This window comes from Cuculus canorus, chromosome 5, assembly GCF_017976375.1.
Source record: "Cuculus canorus isolate bCucCan1 chromosome 5, bCucCan1.pri, whole genome shotgun sequence".
Classification (NCBI taxonomy): domain Eukaryota; kingdom Metazoa; phylum Chordata; class Aves; order Cuculiformes; family Cuculidae; genus Cuculus; species Cuculus canorus.
This window is the reverse complement of record NC_071405.1, coordinates 59,388,335-59,413,048: the sequence shown is the minus strand read 5'-3', so window position 1 is coordinate 59,413,048 and position 24,714 is coordinate 59,388,335. Positions and strand designations below refer to the sequence as shown.

At 40.2% G+C, this 24,714-nt stretch overlaps 1 protein-coding gene across 1 annotated transcript; it reads left to right on the top strand.

The window, feature by feature from the left end:
* The first annotated feature begins 613 nt into the window (after window positions 1-613).
* Window positions 614-9,304, top strand: GREM1 (gremlin 1, DAN family BMP antagonist). The gene is made up of 2 exons (XM_009571726.2): window positions 614-804; window positions 7,109-9,304. The coding sequence occupies exon 2, from the start codon at window positions 7,110-7,112 to the stop codon at window positions 7,662-7,664; it is 555 nt and encodes a 184-aa protein (XP_009570021.2). The 5' UTR covers window positions 614-804; window position 7,109; the 3' UTR covers window positions 7,665-9,304.
* The last annotated feature ends 15,410 nt before the right edge of the window (window positions 9,305-24,714 follow it).

Here is a 24,714-nt window from a genome sequence, read left to right as displayed (position 1 = left end):
ACGGAGAGCCGCGGGATGCGAGAGGAGAAAGCCACCCGAGGTGTCCCGCTTCTTGCGGGACAGGGAAAAAACAATATCCCTCTCCTACCCCAAACCTCTCGCGCTGTGAGCGCGGCTGCGTGCGGAGCGGGAGCTGCGGTTTAACACACAGACACATACACGCAGGGTTTGGGGTTTTTTTTTTTGCCAAAGCTGCCTAACTCCCGGCATATTTGCAGAAGGCAAACCTCGGCAAAGCCATTTGGGAACAGGGAGGGCCGGGAAGGTGGCTGCCCCCCTCCCGGCCAGGGTAGGGCGGTAAGGGGCTCCCCGCAGCGGCTCTCGGGCAGCGAAGCGCCCCGGCAGCGGGGGAGGAGAGGAGCGGATTTAACCGTTCTTAAATGTCATTCTTTAATGGGGATGGAAAATGTGAATTTTCTGTGCATTCCAGGAACGATTCCTTGGGGTGATGACCTTTAGCACCGATTCTCTTTAAGAGAGGAAAGTTGCCGAGTGTTTATCTGGATGACTGAAAGCTTTCCCTGGTGGAAGTTTATGGAAGTGTTAAAGGGGGCGGATAACACGGGCTTTGGAGGCGCTTGTCCAATGATCTGGAGGGGCTTGGAGAGCAGATCTCAGCTGGCAGACATTTAAATGGGAGACAGCTCGGCGCTGCTGCAATTTGTAGGCAGGATCCGAGACTCTCTCTCTCTATGGACTCCTGGGCAGCTCCGGGCTCTCACGCCACCCGCTCCGCCGAGTGACCGTCCGGGCAGAGCCCCGCCGAGCCTCCGGCCCCGCCGCGGAGCCGCCGCCGCCGCGCAGGTGAGCGGAGCCCGGGAAGCCTCTGCGAGAGGCACAAGTTCTATCTCTATCGCCTACCTTCGGGCAGGGGGGAGGGGAGGAGCCGCTCACCGGCGTCTAACAAAATTCCAGGACGCCTCGGTTTGGCAGAGGGTGACACCGGTCCCTCCCGTCGGTGCGAGCGAGGCGGGCACCGCCATCTCTGCTACAGAACCGCGGATTAGGGCGCCGTTACATCCCTCTCCCCTGACAAGCGCAGGGATTGCAAAAGCCCCGTTAGCTCTGCCTCTGATCTCCGCCTACAGCATCACTCCCGACAAATTGGATTCGGCGCCCACCCGACACACGGCAAAATCCCGGTCCGGCCTCTGCGCGGAGCGGGGCGGGGGCAGATCCCTGGGTGCCGGCCCCGTCCCGCCGAGCTGCCCTCTGCGAGACCGCCCAGCCCCCGGCTCTGCCCCGGCTCTGCCCCGGCCCGCCTTTGCGAGCTCCGGATCCTCCGCGCAGCGCCCCCGGGAGCTGCAGGAGCGCAGGCTGCGCGCCGGCTGCGCGCCCGCGGCCAGCGCTACGCGTCCCCGCCCGCCGCCTTCGACGCCCCTCCGCCTCCCCGTCCCGCCGCCTCCCCGTCCTGCCCTCCCACCTGACTGGCAGCCGGGGGCGTTTTTGCCGTCCTGAAGGCTCCGCGCATCCCTCGCCCGCCGCTCCCCCTCCCCGCAGCGCGCCCCGCGGCCGCGCTCCTCCCCGCCCCGGGCTCTCGGCTCTTCCCGCCCGCTCTCTTTTAATGCAGTTCCCCGGCGGCTCGGGAGTCGCTTCCACGGAGCTCGTCCCTCGCTGGGAAAGCCTAGATGGCGGCCGCCCCCCGCGGGGGAGACCCTGGCGGCGTCCCCGGCGAGGAGCGCCCGCACCTGCCGAGCCGGCGGCTCCTCCGCCCCGACAGCTGCCGGCGACCCTGCGGCGCGACCGGGCTGCGCTCGGCGACAGCCTCGTCTTACCTCGGCGGGGCCGTCCTGCCCGGGGCGGAGGGGGAAGATGCTCGGCCTCCCGCATCCCGGCGAGCTGTCCTCGCTCCTGGTGTCCGGCTCGTGGTTTCTCTCGCTGAAAGGATCGCGAGTGAACCGCGTTTCGCTCACCGGGGCTGGGATCCGGTGTAGGGAAACCTCTTCTTGCGTAGACAAGAGCTGTGAAACGCCGGCGCGCGTTTGGCTTCGCTCTGTCTTGCCGAAACGGGGCGGGTTTAGGGACCCGTTTTGTGAGATGCTCGGAGGTCTTTGGGTAACCGCGAGACCTCCACTCGGTAATCCGTAAGCTGGAGAACCGCTGTTCTCCTGTCCCCGTTCCTCTCTGCGCCGAAAAAGCCCGGGAGTGACCACCCAGCCTGCGCTGGAGCTGCACTGAAGTGATGAGCGGTACCCCCAGCTGGCTGGTCCTCTTTCGGATTCGGCCCCAAACTCTGCTGAAACATCCCATTTTTCTCTCAGCGATGCCACCCAGAAATGCGGAGCTTCTCCTTAAGACTGACTCCTTTTCGTTCAAACCATTCTGAGGGTTTGAGGGCTCCGTGAGCAAATCCCGTCTGGAGTTTCGCTTCGGGGAGCGGAGCGGTCGCACTGCGTTGGCATCTGCAGGGCAGTCTGATTCGGGTTTGGTGTCGCCCTCCAGGATCTTCAAATTCCATGTCCTGCCGTAGGGTGTCCTACACAGCCATGTATTCTTAAAAGGGGGGATTCTTAAAGTTTCAAAGTTCTTTTTTTCCTCCCTGTATTGCAGCCTACACTCATGATGGGTCTCACAAAACCCATCTCCATGACCTGAAAGAAAAAGTTGTCTGAAATGCGGGTGTAGCCAAATTCTACCAGAGATGTTAGTTTTGCTGACTGGATCTCAGAGAAATACTATGGTTCTCCTTGAACGGCCATTGTCATTTTGTATATTTAAACATACAGATCTATGAACTGTGAAAACATTACATAAGACTATTTCGGTAATTCATATATAATAAGACAGACATAAAATTATTCTGTCCCTTTGGGGCATAAAGCACTTCAATTTTCTCAGTAGTCAAAGGGTTGTGGTTTGCCTCTTTCTTTGGCTGGTGTTTGTAGGCCACCAAATATATTTTTATAGGTCTTGGTCAGATTATTTTTCATGTTTTCTGCGAAACACATGAGTCCGTGTCTCATCATAATATTTTCCTAGTAAATGTGGTTGGCAGATGAAATTATGGGCCTGCTGAGGTCTGTGAGAATATTGCTGTATATTTCAACAGAACCAGTATTCCATCCATTTCTTTTAAACAAGTTTTTTTTAAAAAAACACCAGTAATAGCTTTGTGACTGTGCCTGGGAACTCACAGGGAAGTGCCGTTCATGGACTGACATGTGGTGATCCTTAATTTATAGCAGAAAGTGTGTAAGTGAAAAAAACTATAGCTTAATTGTATGAAATAATAAACCCGAAAGCGTTTACACTTCTCTGTGAGTGGTTGCAAGTATTAATCCACAAAATGCCTGATCTGTTTTAGATGATGAACTCCCAGGCTCTGGATAAACCACATATGAGGTGATATGAATGTTAGGGCCCGATTCTGCTCCTGGTTGAAGTCAGCGGTAAAGTTTCTCTTGATTTTAGAGAGTTTGCAGATGATAAAAATTAGAACTCAGTTCAGCAGGGAAATATGGAAAAAATTACTTGTGAAGGATTTTGTTACTTGAAAAGAACAAATATTAATTACATCAGTTCTCTCTGGATTTGAAAAAAAATAAGTGGGAATTGACCTAGGCATTTTGGTTGTAGTCGTGTTTGTTCAAAGGATTCTCAAATGGATTCCCAAAAGAATTTCTGGTTATGCCATTGCCGCTGTAACAGCTAATATCAAGTACTATAAATCTGGTGGAAATTTGGAATATCAGATTTTGCAGCCTTATTCCTCACAGCTCATATACAGCCTCCAGAGTTATTCTGCAGAGCTATGGCTATGACAAGTAAAACCCAATTTCTTCAGAAGAGATTTCTTTTTGGTAAAACTTGTATGGTAACAGTGATTTAGCTGCTTGTACTCTTCTGTGTTCTATTCTTTTTACAGTAATTAAAAAAACCCCAAACTGTTAAGGAAACAGTCACAAACACTAATTCATAAATGGATGAACCACTCCAGCTACTGATATAAGCAGAGATGTCTTCTACCATAAGCAAATGCATTGCCTTGGGATTAGAGGTGGTGCAGAATGTCTGTGCTGTGTTCCTTATTAAGGCGTAGCACTGCAATTTGCCTTCATATTTTGCAATCTGAAATATAATCTTAATTTTTAAATAAATGTTTAATAAGTTACAGTTAATATGGTCCTGCTTGAGCTGCTGTGGGGATCATGAAGTTCACACACCCTCTCCTGTGGTTCTATGTTTTAAGTGTAATTAGACCTAAATTATTACATTACTCTTACTTTTAGACGTGTGTTTTGGAAGTGATAATAGCAAGTGCGTTTGCTGAGTTGGTAATTTTCATTTCAACCACTTTTATGAGCATGGAATACAGCTTCTGCCTTCAAGGTTAGAAACCATCTCAGTGAAAAATCACATTTCCTTCCCTAGTTTAGGATTATATTGAAGTATGTGTCTGCATTTCCTTAGGATTAAGTGCACGCTAAATAAAGATGCATGAATCTGGGACACAGATCTTACAGTAGCAATCGTTACTATCTAATTTTCACCAAATTCCCATCCCAAAGTACATCTCGTTTTCCCACGAGCAGACCTTACTGTGTCATCAGTTGAACATTTATTAAAAAAAAAAGATGAAGCAACGTGGAAGTCATCAGTTTTAGAAATAAAAGTAGCCCAGAAATGTGCATGTTAGTGGAACTTCAACTCAGTTATGGGACAGTAAAAAACCACCTGAAGTTTCCTGGTGCTGCTTATAAATTAGCAATTTATTTTCAATTAAATGCAATGACTTTTTTTTTTTTTTTTGTAAGGCTCTGGCACTATTTTGAGTGAATAAAGTGCATATTAAAATACAGTCTAAATACAGTGTGGGTATACTTTCACCGGAGAAATAGGTATAGTTTCAGAAGAAGTCTTTCTGGTCTCTTGAGGAACTAAGCAGTGGTTTATAACTTTAAAAAAATATTTTAAACACAAAATTAATTTAAAAAGAAATGTGTTTAAATAATGTTCAGGTTGCAATAGAAATGGGAAAAACCCAGCAAATGTGAAATTAAAGCTGTCACTTGAAATTATGCCGCATTGGGCTTCAATTAGAATTCCAAACTCTTTTTTCGCTCCGTGTCAGAGCCTTTAGTTTATTAAAATTGCATGTTCTGTACCATATTTTGTTAGACATTAAAAGCAGCCCTTCTAGGTTGTCTGTTGGAATTGGCGAAGTGTCATTCTTACTCCGTTTCTCAAAGCTTGAAGCTTCTGCCAAATATAGGACATAGTGGCGCAGAAACATAAAAGAAGAAAATGAATGCATACGTTTATCATATGTATTATAAACTCTAGGTGCTCTAACAGTTCTGTAGACAAGTACTTAAACTGTTAGATCCACAAACAAATCCCTGAATACAATGGAGCCCCCCCCGCGATACGTTTCCATTCCAGTAGTTCTTTTCCCAGTCTGTTCGGTGAGAAACGCCTTTTGAACAGCATAACGTAACATTTATTTTCTCCGTGTGACTGGCAAGACCTAGTAACTGAGAAATTAACAGTTATATTTTATAGGAAATGGTACTTACCCTGAGCCTCTGCTGAATCTCTAGGTGGCCCTTACACTGTTGGCATTTGGCTGCTTTCCTGCCTAGTTGTGTGGTCTCCGACGGAGCGGTTAAGAGCCATCCAGGACAGTGCCCGTGGTGTCACGTGTTTCGTGGATAGCAACACAAGCAGGACTCTCAAACGCTAATTCTTCCCTTACTGATAAAATGAATCAAATAAGGGATACAACAGCAGTACTCCAAGCTGGTAGAAGACACCAACATCCTCATGTTTTTTTCACTGTTCTTCCTCTTTTGAGGAACATGCGCTCATGTGCTTCCTCGCTGTTCTCCCGTTTATGCTTTTTTTTTCTTTTGCAAGCAGTTGCTCATTTCTGGTGGTTTCTTACAAACTGCCCGTGGGGAGGTGTCCTCTGAGAGCCTGATTCCGCTTTGCAGAACAACGTGGAGATCATGGTACTTCTGGAAGGGGGAAAGTGTAACAGCTGATGAGTTTCTTCACCAGCTGGTTGGTGTCTTGGGCGGACTGAGCAGCCAAATGAAATCAAGAGCTTTGGGAAGCAGCATCAGTGGTAGAATATAGGAGGCAAGAAAAGCTGTTCCTAGGCTAGTAATTAGGTTTGGAACAGGGGTGCCATTTTGAAGAACCCGATAGTCATCTCTTACTATTCTTCTTGAAGTGTTTTTTGTGTGTGTGCACAAATTACATTCTTTTCTGATACTGATTCCTCATGATACTTAATGTTATATATGAAGCTCTGCTGTCCTCATATGTCCTTTCAATGTCATTTTGCATGTAATGAACAAAATTCAGAGATCTGAAAAATTCTTGACACTGTGACCATATCTGTGTAACTTTGTCAGGGATTCACAGTAATGCACAAGAAGATGAAATTTGAAATTACAGACGCATTTCTTTTAACCTATAGCTAAATATTCTTTTATTTTAGTTGCTTATCAAGTTGTACATTTCTTATCTTATGCTCTTTTATGCTCAGATGCATTGGACCAATTGAGAGGTACAATGTGACAAAGCTTGGGATGCTGCAATTTGAGCAATGGGTGAATAAACAATAGCATGCACATTATATTCTGAATATGTATTACACAAGAAGCTGAACAAAGCTTCCGAGTTTGACTAAGGAACACATATCTGCACCAGATCTCTTGAGAAAAAGACTTTAGTCTTCTGGTATTGCAGATTGCTATGTCATAGAAATCTTTGTGTAGCTGTAACCTGTTCTTCCACCAGGGTAAATCGGGAGCAACATTCTTCATGTCAAATAGCTGTAAGAAGGGAATGAGAATTCTTAATTAGGTTAATATACAGGGAGAAAAGGGCTTGAAAAAGGTGTCTGCTACACAAAATGAGTTTCTAAATTACTTACTAAAGTAAGTACTGACTTTCAGTCTACATTAAAGCTTTTATCGCTTGGTATTTTGGAAACAGCTTTCCAGGTCATAAAGGCTAAATGCTTATCTCTTATAAGTGTAGACATGCAAACTCTCACGCACAATTTCTTTTATGGAACTGAAAATTTACTGCATACTTCACTTCTGTTGATATCTGAAATTGACAATTGTGCTTTATTCCCTCGACTTCTTCCATATAGGATGGTCCGCACACTGTATGCCATCGGCGCCGTGTTTCTTCTGATGGGATTTCTGCTCCCAGCAGCAGAAGGAAGAAAGAGGAATCGAGGATCTCAAGGTGCTATCCCTCCTCCTGACAAAGATCAGCCCAATGATTCAGAGCAAATGCAGACGCAGCAGCAGTCAGGCTCTAGGCATCGAGAACGAGGAAAAGGCACCTCGATGCCTGCTGAAGAGGTGCTGGAGTCCAGTCAGGAAGCGTTGCACATCACTGAGCGCAAATACCTAAAGCGGGATTGGTGTAAAACTCAGCCCCTCAAACAAACTATCCACGAAGAAGGCTGCAACAGTCGTACCATTATCAACAGGTTCTGCTATGGTCAGTGCAATTCATTCTACATACCCAGGCATGTCCGTAAAGAGGAAGGCTCCTTCCAATCTTGTTCCTTCTGCAAGCCCAAGAAATTCACCACCATGACTGTTACACTCAATTGCCCTGAGCTTCAGCCCCCAAGAAAGAAGAAAAGAATCACCCGAGTTAAGGAATGCCGGTGTATATCTATTGACTTGGACTAAACTGAGAAGAACACGGTACCAATTGCACTCTGACTGTATGCAATCATTGCCAGCATGAGAGTGAGTGGTGTGAACTGGCATACCTTCGGGGCTGGACAAAATTGTGAATTACTTAAAACAAGAAAAGAAAACCCCCCCAAACCAGAAAAAAAATTGATGTAAGCAAAGGGCAAACCAGTATGTTTGTGTGTAAGAGAGAAAATGGATGTGTACTAGCAAATCTCTGAATATTCACTACAATAAATAGTTTAACAGGAGTATGAAATATTAAAAAAAAAAAATCTACTTACCTGCAGTCATGGATTAGGTTTCCTAGAGTACATTCACATTTTTGCTGCTTGGAAAATGGAGCTGTGTCTTTTACTAACATTGACCTGCCATGCTTTTTGCTTTCACTGTATTAAGAGAAACATCAAAGTGAGAGAATGATATTTTTGAAAGCATGATTCTGTTCTTAAATACGAAATAGGCAAAAAACAGTTCAAAGCATAGCAAAACCATCACTGAAAATAATAGCTGTATCAAAACTTTGTAATACATTTCTTAAAAAAAAATAACTGTAATCCAAAAGCCATGTCTGGACAATAATGAGGGGACATGAGAGTGTTGAAAAGTCAGTGGATGGAAAATGGAGTTACAGCAAGTTAGAATGCAAAAGGCCAAAGTAAGTAGACAAGGAGAGTGCACAAGGGAGTAGAAAAAGAAAAGATACCTAAATAGGAACACACAGAGGAAAAGATATTGTCTTCTGTTTATGTTTTGCTTTAATTTATATAGTTAGGCTTATATTACATAAATTAAAGAGAAACTATATACAAGGCTATAAATATACTTCTGAATTCTAATGGCTTTCCAAATCAATCACCTCGCACCACTAGATCCATTTGATGTCTTGTATTTTTGGTATCAGTTATTCTTCATATCTACATATGTATGTATATGCAGTATCTTTTAGTCGTTGGTATCTATACGTACATACAATGAGTATGCATACTCTATTGTGTGTATCTGAACTCCTTCTCTTTTTCACACACATACATAAAAACCATACATAACCACAGCACGAAAATCTTGCTAACCAAGATCAAGTACTGAATGGCAGTAATTTAGTACATAAAGAGCAAAGCAAAAATTAAAACAAGCGTCATGTGACAGCAAATGCAATAACCACACAAGAGACAAAAGACACGACATTCATGACTAGTAAACATTGCATTGTTATTTTAGCTTTGCCACAGGCATGCAGTTTGTTGAAAAAGAGATGCAGAACTTTGCCAGCAATAATCTTTTTATATCTTTTACCACAGACTTGCGTTTAAACTGGATTTGGGCTTAGTAAAGAGAGTTTTCTGAAAATTAGGGCAAACTGCCCCTCTGATTTGGGGAGGAGAAAAACATAAAAGGGGACAAAGTACTTCCAATAATTCAATGGATCCTACCTGCAAGGTTATTCCGCCTTTTCTTGCCTTCAGGATTAGGAGCTTAAATCTGATCACAGCTGCGGGTTTTGACAAGAGCACAGAAGGTCCTGCAGAAGGAGTTGGTTTAGCAAAGTGGACTGTGGCCCATAGGACCCAAGAGGTAGCCCTTCCGTGCACGTTGCCCTTGCTTTCCTGGGAGTCTCATGGGAAGCCTGAGGGCTGTACCTCATGTATGGTGTGCAAATGATTCAACCTGTGCTGAGCACAGCCTTTGTAAGGGCCCTTTCTGACCAGCTGGTGGGGAGATGACAGGATGCTGCACACCTTCCTGCCTGTTCATGTGCCTACAGGGCCTTGACAGCCGGTCCTGTCCAGTAGGGTGCCAAGGGAAAGGTGTGTTCCTGTGCCAGAATCAGTTCTGGGCCGGAAAGCAACCCAGACATCGCTAATATGAGCAAAGTGGGAGTTAGGTCCGTGTGAATTATATGATGGGGCTTGGGTAGTCCAGGACTCAGTTTCCCCATTGAGCGGCAGCACTCTTTTGTATCTACTATTCGTGTAATTGCTCTTTCTCACACCAGATAATTCTCTCAGCCACAAGGTGATTATCTTGACAGCTTTTCTGTCCATTGAACACAGAGGAAGACGATTCTGCTCTTCCTGATGTGTCCAGAGGGAAAAATGTACAGTGGTATGTCACAGATGCATCCAGTGTGTCGTCATTTTATGAGATGCCCCAGCTGTCGAACAGTGCGTCACACAGTTATTTGCAATATCCCGCATCTCTGCAATTAATATATTTTTTACTGTAAATTCCACTGCTATGAGGTCTGTATTTGTAAGATTAAGAGACTACAACTTGTTGATTGATATATTAAAATGCATTTCATCTGTTGGACTACCACTAGGCAGGTTTGACAAATTTCTTCACGGATTTTGAAATCCATTTTTAAAATCTGGAATAACAGGAGGTAGATTTCCACTGTGTGGAATGTGAATAGGTAAACAAAAAGGTATGGATATTTAATGTTATTATTAATGCAACCCCGCTTTCACTGGCAATAGGCAGGTTGTTATCCTTTGAATTACTTTTTTGAGTTGGTTTATATAGGAAAGGGCCAATCTCAGTTGTTGCTCAGTTTTGTACCAGCTAGGACTTCTGTTCAAGAAAACAGCACACCTTAAGAATGCATTTTTTTGCAAGTTGACAGTAAAACTGCCGTTGGATTTTACAATGACTGCTTTGTCCCTAAATCCTTAAGCAAAGCTTAACATATTACTGACTCCTTTATTTAAGATTAGTCTGAAGGAAAACTGATAGAACTGTTACAAATCTCTATGTTCCATAACAGTCTATACATAGATCATAATGGAACTCCCCTCGAGGCAGATCAGCCCCCCAAATATGTAAATTTTATACAAAAAACTTTTATGAATTGCAGGTTATTGCCTGAGAGTAAGAAAGTTCTGCTAACTTACAATTATACAAGATATTTAATATCCACCACAATATGTATTTAAATGTCTGCTTTATTCTAAAAACAATGGACTATATAACCTAAGGCTGCAGTATTTTCATGCTTGGTCTCACAAAGCAAAACTTGGTTTAAAATGAAGTTTTAATTACTCTGTAACTGAATAGAATTGGAGTTTTTTCTTCCCAGCATTTTGTACGTCATTTTAACTACTAGTAACAAATAAATAAAATATCTTCTCCAGCCCATGTCTATTGTTGCTGGGTTGGTTTTTTCTTTTTTTGTTTATTTTTTATTTCTTCTTTAAGTTTCCAGCTCTTTCTGGATCTGTTGTACTTTACTCTGACTTCCGTGGTTTCTTCTAATTATAAAAGAGCTTACAGTATGACAATGAGACACAGAGACAGGCGATGGCATCGTCATTCAACACAGCTACTTCAGTAAGGTTCTGAAATGAGGTCTGTCACTTCCCCCTCACCCTTCCAGAACTTATAGAAGGAAAATCTCCATCTTCACTCACACTTCTCCCCTTGCAAACAATATAGTGATAGTTCAAAATATAAATTAGCCCTGAATTGCTGCAGAGTTAAAGTTGCAGGTGGTGTGCCTGCTGTATCCCTTATCTTAGTTTTATGTCTAGCAGACAGTCCCAGTTTTAGAAAAAAAAAAGTAAGGGACACCTTCATAATACAGCACGTCACAAAGCTGCAAATAGGGACAGAGAAGATGAAAAATAATTATAAAAGAGAAAAGAAAGATTTGTTGTCTCCTTTTATCTCCTCTGTCCCTGCTGGCGGCACCTGAGCAAGGCCAGTGTTGAGGAAGGACTGCAACCACAGAGGACAGATTTCTTCAAACTTAACACCCTGCCCCTGGGAGATGGGCAGTAGTGGTATAAATTTCACCTTCCAACCTACCACTCTGGCAGTTGTGTTGGGGACTCGGTCCATCATCGCAGCCCCCGCCATGCAATCCTACTGCCTGCAGTAGCGGTGGCTTTGTCTGCCCTTGTGGAGAAAGCAGCTCTGACTGGGATCACTACCTATCGAACCAGCCTGAGAACAGTCTCTGGGTTCACGTAAGCCTCTGAGCAGTAGTATAGACCTATTTCAGATGTACACCTTTTAGATCAAAGGACTGACAATGGCAGTCAGATATATAATCTTAAGAGAGAGCAACGTGTTTCCTCTAGCGTACATGGATAACCAGAGAAAAAGATCAGATGTCCTGTTTCCAGTTCTGAAAAGCTGTCTGTTGATAAAGATCTAGTGTGTCTTTCCTTGGTTGTCTGGGGGTTTTAGGGGTTTTAAAGGCTTTTTGGTTTAATCTTCCTTCTTTCCTTCTCTTTTTTCTATAATTTCTTATAGAAAGAAATTTCTATAAGAAAATTTCTATAAGATTTCTTTCTATAATTTTTTCTATAATTTCTTCTATAATTTCTCTATTATAGGATAATAATATTAAAATCATTATTTCTAAAAGGCAATTGACTTTTTCTGATGTGGGATATAGGCACAGTTGGGGAAAATATCCAACTTGAAACGTTGTGTATATGTATCTTTATTGGAATATTTAAAACAGAGGGAAAAACATACTGGGCTTACCTTTCTAGTACTCTATAGTCCCACGGTCTTACTGTTTATGTGCTAACAAGCTCAGACATTCATTACAGTTTATATTTGGCTTATATAGCAGCTTTAAATTCAAGATGTATCCACTGTGAATAGTTTTAGATAGTTACTCTATATAGATAGTTACTCTGATGAAAAGAAGATAACAGAGAATTCACACACCTTAATCAGCTTTCAGGGATGCAGATAGAAACGAGACAATTTTTTTTCCTCCTTCTCCAGTGAGGTAGGCTAGATTTCTGCTTGGGATCTCTGTGTGTGCTCTGTCATCCATGTGCTGCGCAGTTGAATTGCACACACGTTGCAGGGCTGAGACATCAAGAGCACGTCAGATTTGCTGAGCATGTGCAAGACATCTGAGCAACACATGCCCACAGTAGGTATGGTGTGTCCTGGGTGGGTCAGCAGAACTCTCAGCATCGCGGCTCTGCTCCAGCTGCCTCTCAGCGGCAGTGGCTGGTTGGGCAAAGGGACCTTACTTTTGCAAAAATGATGCAGTAATTTAACCTTGTAATTTACCTTCTCCTGAGTGGGGAAAGAAAAAGAAAGAAAAAAAAGAAAAGAACTGTACCTTGGGGATTGATGTTTGTGCTGTCCAGTGCACAGAGTGAACTGAGAGTTGTTAGCTCCAGAAAGTTTCCTAAAGGAGAAGTACTAAGTCATCACTGGTAGAAGGCTGCTATGAGAATGCTGGTTTGCTTAACCCAGTGTTCTCCTTACACACTCTTCCTCTGCTTTTTAAAAAAAATATGCATCTTATTCCCTCCAAGTAACTCAAATCTACCTTAGAAACCACTTCATTAACTACTGAAATACAACAGTCAACATAAGCAGAAGAAGGTCCAAAGTTTTGTCTGAGTCATCCTCCTTAACTGGCCAGTTGCACTAACCAAAGACTTCTGAAGAGGAAAGCTGCGTAATTTAAAATCTACAAAAGTGGAAAAAATAATGTATCTTTGGATTTAGTCAAAACACTGGAGACATCACTGCTACACATTTTTAGTAAACATCAGATCTTGGCCTTAAGGTATCAAAAAGATTAACCATAATAAGATTCACGTACCTTGCTTTATTATATTTTTTAATCAGTTGAGACTGAAACCAGAAATACACAGCAGCACACAGGTATTTTAACAAATCCCAGTAGTGCAGATTTTTGTTGCTACCTTGTAATGCAACTTCACAAAAACATCTGAAGCCTGTCTGCACTGCCTGCCTGGGAATGTAGCTGATGACTTTAAGGTGCCCTTTGACAATGTGTGTCTTCTGGCTGCCTGAATTCTTCCCACAGCTTTTATGGGTCTAGGGGGAGAAGTACAGAAATTTTCACTGTCACTTGCTCCCTTTCCTATTATTTTCTAAAAATCTTGAAAATGAAATTCATAATCTACCTCTTTTTAAATGATAAAGGAGGAAGATATGAGGGTCAAATTATATACTTATATAAAACAGTAAAGTTTGGGATTGCGTTAAAAGTACCAAACTTCTAAGCTGCTATGAAGAGTAATTTCTCCTCGCTCTCGTACAGATGTAAGTCGCATAGGCTGGGGTTGAATCAAATGGAGAATTTACACTAAATCCCAGTAAATCTTCTGCAAATAAAATTTGAAATCTCCATGTTTGCATTTCTGTTATTTCAAGAATGCCGTATGGATTCAGTGATATTCCAATTCATATTACAAGAGATAGAAAGAACAAAGGTTAAAATACTATCTCCTCTTTCTAGAATAACTGAGAGCTCTATCTTATTCTTCTGTCTAGTAATATCAGTATGGATTCTAGCAAGAAAGCAATTGGAAAGAATTAATGTGTCAGTTACAGCACATCTGGGACACCAACACTCAAATTCGTTAGTCGTAATTTTATAGTTATTGCATGGCATCACTACAGAGCATTGTTAAGACTGCTTGATTTGTTTAGCGATGGATTTGAAGACCTTAATACTGTTTTCCCTTTAAGTTGAACTTCACTGGAACGCTATGTTTTGTAGTTTGTTGAGGTATAAAGGCACAGCCCTTTTTGTGTTTAAGAAGAGAGACGTATTCTCAATCTTAGCTTTGTATTAGTGTATTTTTCTGTTCAGAGAATTTAGCGGTTGTGCTGTATAGGAGTAGCGTACATGTATTTATCTCTCTAAACAAAGGTATCAAAATTCTAGGAGCACATTAGATATGTTAAAAAGTCTGAAAAAATATACATTTGATAAGTTTGTACTTAAAAGTTAGGGCCTTTGTGCCATGCTTGTTAACAACATACATTATGAGTGATTAGCATAGGATAAAGTCAACAGTGACAATAATTAAAACACTAGACATGAAAAATTTATTTTTCAAGGAGGGGGACAGGGTTGTGTGTACTCAGTAAAGTTTATTTCTAGACAATTACATTTAATGGCAAAGATGAAGGTTAGCTGAACCTCTCTCCTTAGGATCTGAAGGGCTTTGAATGTTCCTTAGGAAACAGATGTTCGTGGAGAACATATATTTTGACTTTTTTTGGTAATTCGTTTCAACTCCAAATGAATGAAGAGGCTAGAATTTGGGTGTTAAGTTAGATCTAGCAAATAAAAAGGAGAAAGAATACTACGTGTGTACAATGGAAAGAACTTACTGAATTGATCTAAATACTATGGTAGGTAATTTGATCTAATTTTTGCAGAAAGGCAAATGCCAGATGTTTGCTCCACTTTGATCTTAATAACACTTTAGGCTGCAGACAATAAGATTGGTTTAAAATTTATTGTCTCTTTGATTTCTTCATTCTAATGCTTTTTAAATTCTTTACACAAGACAGATCTATATATAGGCAACTGGGGTGGCATCAGAAGTGTTGTATACTTAAGACATTTTCGAAAACCTCAGTGTGGAACAGTGTTTGCTGTTTCAAGCATCAAAACAAAGCCAGATTTTATACAAGCAACATTCAATTTTCTTTTTATTATAATGTCTCTTTATTTTGCATATGAAGTTCTGCCTGTTGCATCTGTGGCACAGCTCCTTATATGCTTTTATCTTTCAATAACCTTATTAAAAGTCAAGTCAATATATTAAATCAACATTAAGCAGCAGGAGTTGAAAGAAAAGTAAATCCATTCCCTTGCATTGGGAGAGTAATCTATGTAGACCTTTAATTTCATTGTTAAGTTGCTTTCAGGATACTTTTTGTACAGAATAAGCTTTGCGAGGAGAGCTGCCGCTGAATGGACACCAGTGAAAACCTCTGAGAAACCACAACATCCAAGAGGCATCCCGTTTGCCTTCAGTTTGGATCTTGATGGCCAAGGAGCCCATTGCTCTGTGAATGTGAGTCGAACTCAGCTTACAGCTGCTTATTAAGTGGCCTCAGGTTTCTAGTGGAATATCTCATATATTCACTGTTACTGAGAAACATTGAAAAGTAGGTGAGACTGAGAATAAATGGTAGATCAAGAGCAATGATTAAAAAGAAACAAACAGAAAAAAGTACGCAGCCTGAATATCTTATCATAATTATCTGGCATAGTTCAGAGACATCTGTCCCTTAGATCCATGCATGATGTCTCTAAACAATTGTTTTCACTCCACTTAGCCCAGTAGCCTGGAAGTTCAAAAAGAGAGAGTCAGCGTTCCTCTGAAGGGAATTCTGAATTGTCTGCTGGTGCAACTGCCATTGCTCAGCCAACAGAGGGAATAGCTGTCCTGACAGGTCTAAACTGGCAGTGTCGAAGCACTATCAGAATTTGGCAATATCTCCCTAATCCTGTATCACCAAATTTAGTTCTGGCAACAAACTCCTTTGTAAAAGAAAAGAAAAACTCCTTCTTTCAGGACCAAATATTTTAGTTCCCTGTTAAGAACAAAGCATTGTACATAAACACACGGTAATAAATATTCTTGTCTTCCTGTCACATAACCGTGACAAGTGAGAAGACTTCTGTTACCTCACCTCAAGACAGAAACTGGGCAAAGCAAAAAACTCTTCCAATGAGAGTTGCCTTATGTTCAAATGCATCTTCATGTCTTTTTTTTTTTCGTTGTCTTTGCTACATCTCCAGAGCAAAAGCATCTTTAATGTAGTCTAATATCTTTATCCCAATTACACTGAAATATTGTTTGCGCAATTCCAAGGCACATTTTGTCAGTCCTCTCTGTGACTTAATACACCACCTGTACCATTAGAGAAGGGACTATTTGAAAAGACTGGGCAACTAAGTCACAAAACATAGAGAGGCTTAAATGTCATTTGATTTCAATTAAGAGGAGGGCAGAAATACCAGCGTCCTAAAAAGGCATGATGTTATGAGACTCTGAAAATCTTTTGCAACACTAGCCTTTCTGCATCATTGTTGAAAGGTGTGCAAACGCTACCCAATGAAATGTAATGGAAGCCACACAAGGAAAGGGTTTAGCCTGGACATTTGTCTTTAGCAACACATGGAACCACCTTGATCTACTTTAATGTTGGTGAAAAAAGAAGGTAGTGTCTATTTCACAGGAGAGAATAGGAAGTAAGAGTCAGTGTGATGGATGGTGGAAAGAAACAGAGGGCAAGAGGGGAGAAATACAAGTATCAGGTACTGATCTCAAAGATGAGGTCTAATCCACTGTTAGAATGTGTATAAACAGCTTATTAATAACAGGAGAGATGTATTGGCATTAGTGTGAATAGTGCACTCAGTCTGTATCGTGTTGTCAGAAATCAGCCATCTGTATAGAGTACACTTTATATTTGTTAGATATAAATAAACCACCCATGTATCAATTGAGTACACATCAATTCCTATGAAAATATTCACTCACCTCAAAGCATTTATCCAGCAGATGACACTGCAGTAACTTCTGCCATCTCTATCGAAGCTGTCCCCTTCACTTACTGGGGGCATAGCTGCACTTCAGTGTAGCGTAGAGATTCCAGATAAGTTTTAACCTCACAAACATGGTTACTGGCAATAATTTAGTTGCAAAATTCTGAAGTTTATTCTTTAATTAGCATCATGCAATGAGCGAGGCAAACCCTGCTTTCTGTTCCAGTGTAGGAAAAGCAAGGGTTATCAGGGAATTTTTCCTTTAGTCTTCTATAATGATTACATCACATCATTTCTGAGCTCACCAACATTTAGGAGTAGTGTCCTGTTCTCTCCCTGGTTCTCTTCCCATTTAACCTGCTTGTCCCAACAGCGGCTCTCCTTCTCCCTAGGGTGGACACATTAGTAAAAGGAAGACCAAAATCACTTGGTGAGGTGACGCTGAGAAGAGGGTTTATACCGAGGGGGACCCCTGCAAAGTGGGGTCTGGTGCTACTTCCATCTTGTTCTTGCTGGCAAGGGAAAGAATTCAGGGAGGAGTGCAATATCAGAAATACATCTTCAGGGCATCCTCAACACAAGTTCAACAGGTTGCTGCTGAAATTTCATTCTCTGTGCTGGTAGAACTAACATCTTCTTGGAAGCAGTCAGGTTTGTTGTTCCATGCCCATTTTTTTGTTGTGATATTTAGGGAATGCTTCATTCAGTGTTGCAGGTCTTGCTTGCTTTAAGCATACAAGTCTCATCTCCAGTGACTTGTAGTAAAGTAAGTTGTTCTTTCATCTATTTTTTTCATTTCTACATCAAATTAGTATATGTCATTGCGTTTTGGTTCTGTGATTTTCAGATTTTTGAGGTTTGTATTAATTCAATTTGCTGCTGGTAAAGATACTGCCTGATAGCTGTGGAATTAGGTTCTTCAGTCTTTGGATTGTGCCTTTAAGAATAAACAAGGCATAGAGCCTATTCAAGTGAAATGTTACATAGGAGCTACAGACTGTAGCCTTTCCTCAGAACTCATTGTTGGTACAAGGATGTGAAGTATATATACAGATTCCAGTAAGGTCAAAACAGCTTGGAAGCTGGGGTGGTGGCTCTAATTTTTCTGGCTTCAGCCTTAGCCTGTTTGGCTTTGCATAAAAACCTAACCTTACAGCACAGCCTTGGACAGGACTTGTCTTAGGCAGAGGCACAAACTGCCAAAGCTTATATATGGGGCTCTGTTTGGGGAAAGACTTCCATAATGTAAGGCCTGGAGTGCTTATTACCCTCGAAGTTGAAATCGGATGTTAATCCCTGAAGCACAGGTCAGCATGTCCGTCCTGCCTAGACGAGACTGTCTGCTCCTCTCGGTTGGAGAAGGATGTTATTTTCTTAAGGAGCAGGATGTTATTCCTAGAGGTCTGCCCCTTGGTAGGGTCAAGAGTAATATTTTATGGTTAATGTTTATGATTAATTTTGGCTGTGGCCTTTCCTTTTAGAATTTGTATGGTGTCAGTTCAAGATGGTAAGGGGGAATCTTGACAAGATTAAGGCGTGAACCATATACTCATTTTTCCTTCCTAAGTAAATACTACAACAACAATGCACATAGGAACCAAGCAGTGCATTCCTAAATCAAACCAGAAGATTCACACAGGGAACTAAAACAGTAGGGTCCAAGAGGGTAATTTTTGCCTTTTTTTTTCAGTCCAAAGGATACGTTTCCAGAAGCGTGCCTTGGGAATTAGCGCAACACAATACCAGGAGCAAAAAGGGCAGTTTGGCATCATATTTCTTATGCTTGCATTGCTTAAAAATTAATATTGCTTTTGCCCCTTTTCTCTCAAAACAAATCTGCTAAAGCAAGGTGAATAATTCTTAGCTAATCAATGCTGCTTAAAGGAAAGACACTAGCGTCACAGTGTGATGCAAGCTTTTGGAAAATATCCAGATTTTCTGCGTTGCTTGGAGTAGGATCTTTAGATTTATATACAATTTGTCCAGTTTTTAAGAATCTTAACTGTTTCCTCAGCTTCTGGAAACTATTTCTTTTCATGTTTTTTTATTAGTGTACTAGTTTAACAACAGGCTTGCGGATGGATTTGCTTTGATATTTTAGAAGACACTTAAGATCAGAAGAGATGGGAAACATAAAAATCTAAAGGTGTTCTTGTTGTCAGGACATAGCATCTGGTCACGCAACTTGTTTTCTGTGGCAGTGAGCAGAAAGCAATGAGCAGAAAGAAGACACGTTCCTATGATATCGTGAAGGCTTCCAAAAATACACTATTGTAAGGAATAAAGATGACAGCTTCAGAAGTATGTGCAGTCTCAGACACCTATCTTGGATCTGTATTGGCATTTTTGAGTTTTGGAATGCATCATCCAAGGAGTGCGGGAGGGCAATATAATTATATGAGAATTTCTGACGATGACTTTAAATCAGGAAAAAAAGAGAGGGCAAAATTCACATGGTGAAACTCCTTCTGTCTCTCTCTCTTTCTCTCTCTAACTCTTGTTTCATAGTCATCCTCTGGGAAGTAATTTCAGTAGTCAGAAAACACATAAAACATAGTATTTTCCTTTAAAAATCTTTCAAATCTTTAAAATCGCTGAACTTCAGACCCTAAGAGGGGCAGTGTCTTGGGAATGCATACACCTCAAATATCCAGAAGTGTTTCATGATCTATAACTAAAACTCTATTATCCCACGCCATGAATGCACAGCCTTCTTGGAACATTTTTATTGTACCGTTGCATCTCTCGAAGATAAAGTCATTACGACTGCTCTGAATCAAATATAAAACTAGCATTTCTATTCTTCAACAATACTTCAGTGGAAACCAAAGATGCTCAAAATAAAAAAATGAGTGTGCACTCATGAGTACAGTGCACTTCTGTCTGATTCACAACCATTCAGCAGTGCAATATACTGCTATACACGCTGCTCAGTAAAGAGCACTTTCAAACATCATCATGTTGCTATTTTTTTTGAGGTTAATAAGAGAAGTGAAAGACAAAAAGTGTAGATATCAAAATTTACAAAGACTTTGCTTAACTCACATACATGGTCCTTTGGCACTCACTTTATATGGTTATTTGTGGGTCAAGCTTTTCATAACAAGTTAATTTCAAATTTTACTGCTCAGCTAATTATGTAATTGTAGAATTCTCAGCGGCTGATTGGCACTATTTTATTTAGTTATGAAATGTGTGGTAGGGTTTTCTGCCGACTCTGTGACTAATGGAGTCTGAAATAAAAATTTGTAAGTATTAGTACAAATACTTACAAGTATGACCAATAATCTGGCTAAGAAATTTGGAGATCAATTAATGGAGCCATTTCAAATAGCTTAATCATTGCAGTCCTGGAATTTACAGTTTGGATAAATTTCATTATTAGCAATGAACAAATGTTGGAGCTGGATAAATGCACATGAAACTAGTAATGGTTTCTCAAGCAGGGAGGGAGACACAGAAAGACAGAAAAATTTACAGAGAGGAAACAATACAAAAAAAAGGCCAAAGAAGTCTTCTAACACATTGTGATTGAAAAAAATTATTTTTTGCTCACGCCTCACATTCTTTTTAGGAAGCTGCAGAGGGTTTTCATGAAGGCCCAGCATGCCTAAACAAGTTTCACTCAGAAAGAATAAGTTGTAAAAGTTACATCATCACTCATTTCTTTCGAGCCTGTCTTCAGCTGTGATCCGTAGAGTTTTAGTTTCTCTTGTCAGGGATAGATAAAACAGCATTGTAAAACCGAACTTGAAAAATCCTAACTCTTCTAAAGCGTGTGGGAACTACCTATACAAGAACAGTGTTTCTTCGAGCAGTAGCCCATGGAGTAGGCTGCCTATGTGGAAACCAATAACTTCTGAAGCCCATACACCTGTTCGTTCACTGAAAAGTTTTGGCACATGTATGAATGTGTCAAAGATTGTTTGTAAGATGCGGAAAAAACCCAAAAAACCAACAAACCCTGGAGCAAATAGACACAATGAAATGCAAAAATTATGTGGAAAGCAAAACTGAGACTTGCAAAATGTTTTGAACATTTTTTCACCCTTCCCAAAAACACAGCACAGAGTGAAAGGCAGATATTCTGTTTGGCTGGCTTTATCGCTTGTACCTTTTTTTTTGCATCTGGAATCTCTTGGTTTGTTGACTTGTGCCAGTGGCACTCTCAAGACCAATGACTGCTTTGTTTGACCTAGTGTGTCCATCAATACTTGCATCATTAATTTCATTATTTTGCAAAGCACCTTGAGATCTGTCTCATGAGATTACAAATAGAAATCCTCAGTTGGCTTTGATTAAAGTACTCTGACAAGCACATATCAAATGCTGCTGTCATCAGCTCATTTGCTTTCAAATTATTTCATAACTACAGTATTCCAGCTTTTGATATTGACTTTTGTGCTGACTATCCTTTCCTGAACTAATGGATCAATGAAAATGTCATTATATATTACTCTATATATATATATATACTGTCATTATATATTATAGTGTGTAGAGATATATATATATACTGTATATATTACAATATATATTAGATATTAGATCTATGACTGGTTAAATTTCTTTTGCCATATAAATAACATACCTTGTATTAGAGATGTGTGTGTACGTACATATATATTTAAATATACATAAGCATATCTATCTATCTACATATTTATAAATAAACTAACTTAGGAATTGCCTGCTTTTATCTTCAACTTTAAGCCATTGATAAACAGCTGTAATATTTACAGATATGAAACAGCACGTCTCTGAAATAATTAAATTGTATGAAACTAATCTGCCCAGTAATTAGAAGCAGACCATTTGTATTATACTACTTAACAGCAGTCTATTATAAATTCATTCTGTATTTATGAAACAACACTTTTCAATAGCCTGAAAGCTGAAATACACTACTAATTAAATAATGAAGACTTTTACAGCATAGAAAATAAGGTTTATGTCTGATAAGAACTTTCTATGTTCTGAAGAGTATGATTTACATTAGAAATTCAGGACTGGTCTCATAATTTTGGATTTCTGTTGAACTTCGGTGCTATTATGTAGGTTTATTCTTAGAATCAAATTTACTTTATCTGATATATTTGCTTCCCTGCATGTGGTATTTCTCCCTCAGAATACCTGGCACAGCACTATGGCAATATGCTGCTTTTTGGCTAGATCTTGCGAGTTGCTGAAAAAATCCTGGATTTCAAGAAGCATAAAGACAGTTCAAGAACTTCAGGACTCCAACATTTCTTCTGGACCTGAGGGTCAATTTTAGGTTCTTAATGACCTTGGATAAAGAAAAACAATGTTATCTGACATCTTGGCGTATCAGTAGAGTTCCAAGCAAAAAAGCCTATAACAGCTGTCTATTCAGCAACACACCGTTTTATTGTCTTAAAGGATCAAAAAGATAGACAATAAGTAATAAGAGAAGGAAAAGAGAGCAACTGTCTCTAATTTGGATTGCTTTGGCTTAGCTAATTTTAGTTAGGATGATCTAACTCATTACATATTTGCTTAACTGTTCAGTGCCTGTGTAGATATTTCTAACGTGCTCATCTGGTATTTAAGCATCTAGCATGTTTTCTCAATACCTGTGTCCCCCCCTCTTTTCTAGAGAAAATTGATTGCAAATAGTTCTTCATAGTTGGTTAATGTCTACACCTTGATGATTATTTCTACTTGCCATCTCCAGTTCATTTATGTAGCTGAAATCCTTGCTCAAGTTCTTGTCTTCTCCAGTCTCAATGCAGTCATCTTTTCTGTGATGAGGATGCAACTTTTCAAACAAAAAACTATTGGTTTTATCATGCAGGTGTAGATTTGTTGAGTATTTCCATTGACTCCCTCTTTTAACCTGAGAAATTTGTTACTATATTGAAGGTCCCTCATTGCATATCTTTGCTCTTACTCTCTATTGACATGGTCACTCCAACCTCTGATTGGCTAACTATAAGTATTTTCAAACAAACACATTAAGGCTGTTATCAGAAACATCTAAAACCAAATCACATTCTATTTTCAGTTTATGTGATGTGTGATGCCAAAAAAAACGCTCAAAAATCGGTTGAAACATATCAGTCTTCGAAGAGTTACTGAGCATCCTGGTGAAGATGCGGTTTCTGTACTACCCCAAAGCTCAGTTGCTGGATGAAATTACTGCATAATTTTATACTTAAATGAGTAACAGTAAAATAGAGATAAAATCATGATGTAATTTACAGATCTCTTTTCTTGCCTTAGATGATGGAGCCCAAATATTAGTGTCTGGAGACATGAATAATACATACCTTTGAGATACTATTTTAATATCACTTTGTGGGCAGTATGCTTTGAGTTACTGAAAAGCATTTCAATATTATGTATTTTGAAATGTGACAAGTTGCCAAAAGTGGCATAAGAACTAAAGGAAATCAACATCCCCAGTCTTCTGTATAAATTGTTTCAGATGCATTCTCCCCCATTTATCAAAATGCCTTCAAGGAATTTACATCAGTAACCTACATGTTTGGATTCTTTGCAGATCCCCAAAATACTGGGCATCTTTTTAACAAGCATACTGATCTTGGAATATTAACTGGATCAGTAAAGCAGTGTAAATAAAAGACATTATTTAGGCAGAAATATTCAAAGAGAGAAACATACAGAATCTCAACAATATATTTTGCATACAAAAATACAATTGATAAAATGAACAAAAATGCTGAGGAGGAAAATACACTCTTTTATTTACAGTCAATGGTTCCTTAAGAATTTAGTTTAAAAATAAATACTCCATTCCACTACAGTAAATTTTACAAAGTTAATCATGTGCACATCTTGTCTTTTGAGAAAATTAAACTTTCAGATACATAGTAGAAACACACATACATACATACACACACACATATACAGTCACAATGTGAAGGGGGATAAGAAGCACCTGAATCTATCTAGCTTGTTCTTTTAAGACATTTGTAACATATTTAGTCAAGAACTACCCAAAGGATTTTGATTCCTGAAAAACAAAAAACCTAAACCAAACTAATACTCCGTTATTTTTGCTGTAGCTTTTGTGGCATGAAAAATGCAAAGTTGAGCTCAATTCAACTGACAGCAAATACACAACTGCTGAGCGTATGTGTTAACGTTCAAGCAAACTATAATGTTATTAAAGCAAAGTTCATATGTACATAAGAGACTTAAACCCTGTTACGTTTATGAGACTTGCTTAGATACACAGAGAATATTAATAGTATTGTGATACAATTTGCCAGTTTGCTATATCTTCAAAGAGATGCTAACCAGCCAAAGTGGCCTGTATTTTGAAGTTTTTGAGTCATATGGAGAGAAGAGAGGGAAAAGTACCAATAACAATAAACTTCAACAATGTAACTGTTCAACTAAAAAAGATTGGAAAGCAAAATATTCAAAATTACTAAATGGAAGTTGAAAAACATACTATAATCCTGCTAAAACCACTTTCCAGAGGCCAACTCTGATTTCTCCCAAAATATTGCTCCAGTTTTGCTCCCTTTAACTTCTGAATACGATGAAGCTTTCAGCTTTGTACTTCCAAGAGTAACAGCTGAGTACAACGACAGAGGCAGCTTTTCTTCTTAAGGCTGACATATCCAAAAACCGAAGTGTCATTACAATAATTATATCTATTTAAAAATCGTTAAAATAATTGTTTCTCCTGGGCAGCAAATTGCCAGTCATCAAATGGGCATTCACAGCTTTGCCAAGAGCTCCTACAAG

Excerpts from the sequence above, each read along its gene's own strand:
- GREM1 (XM_009571726.2), top strand. The coding sequence starts at position 7,110 with ATGGTCCGCACACTGTATGCCATCGGCGCCGTGTTTCTTCTGATGGGA.